General features: G+C 42.9%; 1 protein-coding gene across 1 annotated transcript; it reads left to right on the forward strand.

Moving 5' to 3' along the window:
- The first annotated feature begins 511 nt into the window (after positions 1-511).
- Positions 512-3,400, forward strand: LOC138887431 (uncharacterized). The gene is made up of 6 exons (XM_070169186.1): positions 512-658; positions 1,101-1,757; positions 1,986-2,195; positions 2,526-2,663; positions 2,717-3,145; positions 3,260-3,400. The coding sequence occupies exons 1-6, from the start codon at positions 512-514 to the stop codon at positions 3,398-3,400; spliced, it is 1,722 nt and encodes a 573-aa protein (XP_070025287.1).
- The last annotated feature ends 4,903 nt before the right edge of the window (positions 3,401-8,303 follow it).

Raw genomic sequence — 8,303 nt, forward strand, 5'->3', positions numbered from 1 at the left:
GCTATCTACGGAACTTGATCGGTGGAACAAAGAAGGCCAAACATGGAGAACGTCCCTCTCTCACCAAATAGATTAGGAATTATGTTTTACTTGCTTTCTAGACTCGTTTTACGCTTTGGTTGTAATAAGGCACATGCCATTAGTGACTCTTTATCATTATTGCCGTTTTAGTAGAGATTTGGTTTATTTATCATATTAATGAAATGATGCAGTTATAGGCATCGATTTTCTCCAAATCTATATGTCGCTTAGGCCTACCTCGGGCACAATGAGGTCCCCAAATTAGGACATGAATTTATAATTCCACAATATGTATTTAAATACCGCAAACATCCTTTTAATACTCCTTACAGATTTGTTTACCTTTTTGATTTCTTCTTTTCTTTATTTGTTTATTCCCTTCCCCTAAGGTTGGTTCATGCATACTGGCATCATCAGCATATCATACTGGATCTAGAGGTCTTCCACTTTCTCCTCTCCGAATGATCCTAAAATAAAAGGAAAAGCCAGAATGGATGATACAAGCAATATCAGGAAAGACAATACTTTGTATGAAGAGAATGTCGAAACTTCAAATGGTCGAAGCACTCCAGCACAGAATGACTTGGTTTTGCGGTTGGAAGAGAGGATAATGGAGTTACAAGGGGAACTTGAGCAGGTCCAGATCTTGTAAAACCTTTCCCTTACACTTAATGTCTCCGACGTCAACCAACAAAACATCAAAAACCCAGCACCTCCCCAAAACACACAAAACCAACAAAATTCTCCCGCACCTCACCAATATGCCACACCGCCTCAAAATCCCAATCCTCCACCAGTACTGACTCCTCCACAACATCATCATCAACCAACCCAGTATTCACAAACCACTACCTATCACACTCCTTAGAACACACCACAAACTACCCCCTGATCCTAAAAACTCAACCAACAACCACTATTATACCTAAATTCCTGGAGTCCATCAAAGCAACCCCATATACGTAAAATCCTTACCCCACACTCCACAATAGACCTTATACATATCGGAGTCTGCCGAGAAGGACCTGCTCATCAAGAACATGGCAGAGGAGCTCAAGAATCTTACTAGTCGAATCTAGGATGTTGAAGGTGGTAAAAGCATCAAAGGTCTAAATTATGAAGATTTGTGTATTTTGCCGGATGTAGAACTACCAGAGGGTTACAAACATCCTAAGTTCGAGATGTTCAACGGGACGGGTGATCTGAAGGTACATTTGAGAACATACTGTGACAAGCTCGTAGGGGTTGGTAAAGACGAAAGAATCCACATGAAGCTCTTCATGAGGAGCCTCACTGGAGATGCCCTGTCTTGGTACATTAGTCAAAACCCAAAGAAATGGGTTAATTGGGTAAGCATGGCGTCAGATTTTATGGATCGGTTCAGGTTCAATACAGAAAATGCACCAGACGTCTTCTACATTCAGAATCTTAAGAAAAATCCAACAGAAACTTTCCCTGAGTATGCTACTCGATGGAGGTCGGAAGATGCAAAGGTAAGACCAACACTGGAAGAAGAACAGATGAATAAGTTCTTCATTAGAGCTCAAGATCCACAATACTATGAGAGGTTGATGGTTATTGAAAACCATAAATTTTCTGACATCATCAAATTAGGAGAAAGAATAGAAGAGGGAATTAAAAGCGGAATGGTGACAAACTTTAAGGCACTCCAAGCTACAAACAAGGCCTTGCAGTCAGGAGGCATATCTAAGAAGAAGGAAGTAGATGCCGTGATGGTAGCCCAACGCCCGAAATCTCCTCTCACATACCAAACACATCCACCCACATATCAACCTTCACCTCCCAGATACCAATAACCTGCCACCACCTATCATACTTATAACACAAAACCTGCATATTACCACTCACCACCACCAGCCCGCCAAAACTACTAAAAACCCAGACCAAATTTTGACCGTAGACCACCCAGACAATACACTCCTATTGCAAAACCCACTGATCAGTTGTATGAAAGACTGAAGGCTGCTAGCTATGTCACCCCTATTCCCGTTGTTGCAATGGAAAACTCTTCTCAGCGGGTTAATTCGAACAAGACATGTGCATATCACTCAGGCATGAAGGGACATACTATTGATGAATGTTGCGCTTTGAAGGATAAGATCCATACATTGATTGACACCAAGGTTATACAAGCAAAAGAGGTTGCACCAAATGTCTGCAACAACCCCTTCTCGGATTATAGGGGTGGGGGGGGGTAAATGTGATCGAAACTGATAAAGAATGGGATCCGGAAGGATCAATGGGGCTCATTCATGAAGGGGATGAACCTAAAATACTTCTAGTCATTCTCACACCTATTGTGGCACATATTCAGTCACCAATTAAGTTTGAAGTAACCACACCGACCCTGCTTGAGGTTGAAGTAACAACGCCCTCAGCTACGCCTACTCTGTTTGAGGTGGAAGTGACCACACCCTTCACCATGACAGTGGCACCTACTTCGTCCTTCAAATCCAATGTTATACCTTGGGACTATGCTGCAGAGGCGAGAAACAGGTGCAGCACAAGGCATGACCAGAACTGGTAGGGTTTACACTCCCGAGCATTTAGAAGGAACAAGTAAAGGAGCCACTTCCAAACAGCCTATCATTGAATCTGACCTGGATGATCTTTGGAGAAAAGTGCAAGCTAGAGAGTATTCAGTGGTTGATCATCTGAACAAAACCTTGCTCAGATATCCATTCTATCACTACTACAGAATTCTGAGGCGCATAGGAATGCATTGATGAAAGTGTTAAAGGAAGCTTATGTACCCAACAACATTACGAGTGGGGAGATGGACAACATGGTGGGACAAGTGTTGGAAAGCCACAAGATAACTCTTCACGAAGACGAGTTTCCACCGGAAGGACTAAGTCACAATAGGGCACTACATATCACAATGCGATTTGAGGACAAATTCATCGCCAGGGTCCTGATAGATAGGGGTTCGAGTCTCAACATTTTTCCATTAACTACTTTGAAGAGATTGGGTAAAGGTTTGCATGAAATACGAGCAGGAACTATGAATGTGAATGCATTTGATAGGTCCCAAAGGGCCACGATTGAGGAAATCAACCTATTCTTGCAAATGGCCTCGACTTGGTTTGATGTTGAATTTCAAGTATTGGACATATCTGCCACATGCAATATGATGTTGGGACAACCATGGATACATGTTGTTGGGGTCGTAGACTCTACTCTACACCATGTCATGAAGTTCGAATGGAATCATTAGGAAGTAATCATCCACGAGGATGGAAGTAATCCCATTTACACCAATCAAATTGTTCCAGTTGTCGAGAATAAAAGGAAGTTGGGTGGAGAAACGTACTATCGCATCGAGCGCATCAATGCAATTGAGAAAGACAAAGGGTGAAGTAATAAGATTGAAAGCATATTGTTATGGACATGATATGAACCCGGTAAGGGTCTCGGCAAGAATCTCCAAAGGATTACCAAGCCAGTACAGCTAAAGCGTCACGGCATAACCTTTGGGCTTGGGGTGTGAATACACCTGGCACGAGTATCAGAATTGGTTTCTACCATGGCGTGGTCCTTATTATCCTCTTGAACAGCCAATACCGCATCTGCACCAGACATTTCAACAAACTAACAGGATATGGGGATCTGAAGAAGATGATGTTTTAGCTGGCCTAATGAACCTATTTTTGGATGATGAAAACATGGATTGCACTGCAATAGTTGAGGAGGAGGATAAGGAAGACCTTACAATTTAGACCGTAGGAAAAGGAGCTATTCTCAAGAACTGGACTGCTGCACCGTCCTGGGATCGTCGAGTTCCTGGGTATCCAGGCAATTAGCATGATCTATTTTGAAAAGCAATTTTAAGCATTTAAAACATTTTCAGTTTTTTGTTTTTGACGTATTTTGTTTTGAAATAATTGCTCGAGACATCGAGCCGTACTTATTTTCAATATTTATTTAATGCATTTCTATTTTAGTATTCATTATTATCCTTTACATTTCTCTACAGCATTATTATTACTTATCATGATGAACCAACAACTGTGACATGTAATGAGACAACGCAACATAAGGATAGTGTTTACCGTGAAAATGGTAATAACAATTAAATTTGATTTATGGTTCTAAAAATACGCGATCTATTTTTATGCTAGTTGTTTAAGTAGTGGATGCTAAAGTAAGAGACTATAGAGCAAGATTATAGCCAGAAAATGATATAATAGCCAAAACAAACGGCTGAAGATCGGGCCTCGAGCTCGCTTATTCAGGGACTCGGGGTCGAGTCTAATGTCCTGCCGAGGGTGATCGAGGGACAACTAACAGTTATGAGAGCTAAAATGATGTATCTTTATGATCAATGATAGGCAATAAATGAGGAACAATAAATAGAACACAATAAAGATAAGCAATAAATGAAGTAATGAGATCTGGAGAATATGTTAGAGAGGAGAAGGAATGTTCTTGTGTATTTAGTATTGAGCAACAGATCCTTATAAAGTAACAAGGATACCCTTTTATATGAGGGGGAATCCCAACATAGTACAAATGCATTAATTACAAAAGGATATGGAGATAGGACAGCTAGTTGATGCCATGACTAGGGTCTGAACTTAGCTCACCAAACTTTGTCAACTCTAGTTATGTGTATTGGGAACTCCCCACTTTTTCATCATAACCGTTGGTCTGCACGGACCCGAGGTCGAGTGTCGATAGCCCTCGAGGGTGAACCTTGAACGTAGTCTTGAACCTGTGAAGTGTGCTTACGAGGAATCGCAACGACGGAAAATTGGTCCCTCCGATTTTAACGCATACAGATAGTCCTCGCGTTTATTAGAGCGAAAGTGATAAGAAACGGCCTTGAATTCCTTCCACTCTGGTACTTCCACAATGACGACAGTCATAAGGTGCCAAAAGATCGCGTACACACAGCCTTTGAAATCCTTCGTATTAATTACAGCAGTTGGCTATCATTTGGCCTCCTTCGCGTGTGGGGCCACTATAAATACCTCTTCTCTTATTCTTTATAACTCACTGCACCACCAAGCCCTAAAAAGGTTACTTCTACCTTTACTTTTGTTCTTTCTTCGAAATGCAATTTCCCTTTCTCCTCTGAAATCTTTTAGGAATGGCGAAAGTTTCCACCTCTGCTTCTCAAGAGAACGTGACCTCCCCCTCTTTGCTTCCATCTAAAGGCAAAGCGACAATGCCTCCTCGTGTTGAGGAATGCATTCTAGGATCTTTTGCAATGGCTTTCGATTTCAAGGTCGAGAGACCTTATTCGAAGTCAGGGCGTCATGATCATGTGTCTCAATATATTAGCTCTATAACATACGTCGAAAGGGTGAGGATCGATTGCCGCTAGAGGGATGCGGTGCTTGTGGAGATCCCTTCTCGGGAGGAGGATATAACGACATACAAAGCCGATTTTCTTAGTATGTATACTTACCCATTTACACTGGGGCTGGTGGGGCCATCCTTGCCTCCGATATATCCCATGATTCTCGACTTCTACCAACGGTATCAAGTGACCGTCGGCCAAATTCACCCTTTATTCTGGCGCATTGTCTACATGATCAGGTGTTATGTGAACATGATTGAGGAGATGCCCTTCACCCTCGATCACCTGATCAGGATGTACAGCCCCCGTCTCTTTCGTGGGGGTCTGATTAAGCTCCACTACCGAGCTTAATCAGACCCCCACGAAAGAGATGGGGGCTGTACATCCTGATCAGGGTGAGGGTGGATGAGCCACTTTGTCCGAGATAGGACTTAGGACCTGATCCCGGCTGAAAGGATGTCGTTCCTCGAGAGGTGGAACATGGAATGTAAGTAGATACGTTATCTAGCATTTCCTTGCTTCTTTTTGGGTATATCTTTCCACGCACTTAATTTCTTCTGCTAATGCAGCCATAGAAGTTTGCCCCGGCATGGTCACGGACCTCTCGGGATGGGTCGACCAACTAGACTCGACTTACCCATATGCTAAGCGAGTGTGGCGTGATATGTCCCAAGCTCGATGGGAAGCCAAGGACCATGGTGAGCGTTTACCCCTGTTGTAGTCGTACCTTTTAATCTGAATTGCTACTGATAGTGTTCTCACTTCCTGTTCTTACCTCTTGCATTCACATAGGTCTGGGGGAGGTCCCCTTGATGAAGGGAACATCGCTTGTTGAAGAGGGTACCTCGGGACCCGATGAAGGGAAGAAAAGACAAAGGGAACCGTCGAATGAACCTTCGGAATCCAAGAAGATCAAGGTGGAAGAAACTAAGGCCAACCCGGTAGCCCTAACTTCAGAAGCAGTGGGAAGTCCTTGAGTTGAAGTCGAGGGGGAAAATAATTTCTTGATAGTGTCCGAGGGAGGGGAAAACTTTATCGATCCTCATATCGTAGAGAGGGTGGCTCCCGAGCCGGAGCTTGATATTATTGTGGTCCAACTTCGGTCTAGAGAGGCCACTGAGGGAGTATCAGGTGATGTCCCCGAACCCGCCGATGGCCAAAATATCCCTCGAGCTGGGACGCATTCGGTAGGTGGTTCGGAGGAACCCAGTTCTGAAGCCCTGCAGGGACAAGGGGTGACCCCGACTAACCCTGCTGGTGTTGATGTCGTGAATGATTCCCCTCAGGGAATGACCTTACCTCCTAATGGAACGCAAGATGCCCCAAATGAAGAACCTTCCGATATGGGGTGCCTATCGGAGACAGAGATGCGTTCGAAAGGACTTTAGCCGCTCTCGAAGGAATTCCCAAACTCGATGATTCACCCGTCTTCAGCGATATGAGCAGGCTTTGTAAGCGAGTAGCTTTTGTAAATCCTGCATGTCGTCCTGATCTTTGTCTTTCTAACTTGTCTTTTTCATGGCTTTAGGACAGGGCGCTTTATAATCAGACTTTCGCCCAGCTTCAGCTTAGGTGACATGTCATGAGCATGAGAAGGCTCATCTTGTTGAATAGGTTACCTAGTTTCCGTTTGCTATTGTCTGAATGTTTGCCAGATCCCAGTGTTTTGACATCTTGGATCTGATTCGTGCAGTTTGAGAAGGAAGGTACCCTACTAAGGGAGGAGCTCCGAGCCAGAGACTCTGAAGTCCTCGAACTCAAACGGCACGTGAGAAAGATAACCTATGAGAGGGATACCCTCTAGGAAAAGATGGCCTTAGTCGGGCACCAACTTCATGATGCGATGGCGGATAGTGACAAATATAGAGGTCTCCATTCTGAGTTAGTTGCTGCACTATCCGGGATCAAAACCGAAGTTGAGGTTCTTATATATATGCATAAAGAAGGTGTCATTATAATAAATGCTCAAACCGGGAGAGTGCCTGAGGAGGCCAAACTGAAATTGACTCGAGCCGTGGAGCATGCTCGGTTAGAATCTCGGAGGCAGACTCTCGAGGACATACATGCGGGGGATATCAATTTGTCTGCCGAGCTCGAGAAGGTGAAGACCGTAGAGAAGAAAACTGTTGCCCTTGTTACGCGCCACAATATTACGTCGATATTACGTCCCACAATATTAAATCACGACGATGTTGTACCCTGTAGTATTGTACGTTGAAATTATCGTAAGGTAATTGACATTAGTCCAAGGAAAAAGATTATTTGGAGATTATAAGGATTATGTTACTATAAACAAATGATGAATAAATTCGTGAAGGTGAGAGGGGAAGCAAATCAAAGAAGATGAATTTTTCGTCCAAGTTTGGCATATTGGGATAAAATACGGTCCGAGCATTAATACCCCATATTTATGGACTAGTGCCATACAAGGTATTACATGACCATGATAGTAAGGTGTACAAGGTATGTTAAAAGCGAGTAGTATTTTAAGTAAGTTGAGATAATACTTAATTATGCGGATAATTGGTCAATTACCGGGTAACGGGACATTACCTAATTAATTGGGGATATATTGGATAAGAATTTCATCCACCAACGTGGCTGCACATCAAAGCCAGCAAAATCACAAAATGTGACTCTTAAAGTCCACATATAGGTGGCACATTTAGAATAATAGTTGGCCAACTCATCCACAAAGTGGGGGCCCACAAATCTCCAAGATAAAGAGATTATTAGACACAATTCAAAGAAAAAAAAAACTTATGGAGGGGGCTGCCGTGAAAAAAAAATATGGAGAAAGGAAATTCCTTGCTGGTCTATGACATAAACGGACAACTTAATGAGTTTAGTGTCCTGGGATGAGACGAGAATGCAAAAGTCAATCCACATGACAAAATATATTCATATTGAGAGTATGACTGCTTTCATGCGATGGAAACAGTGAGAATAAAGTATG

This window comes from Nicotiana sylvestris, chromosome 3 (genome assembly GCF_000393655.2).
Source record: "Nicotiana sylvestris chromosome 3, ASM39365v2, whole genome shotgun sequence".
Lineage (NCBI taxonomy): Eukaryota > Viridiplantae > Streptophyta > Magnoliopsida > Solanales > Solanaceae > Nicotiana > Nicotiana sylvestris.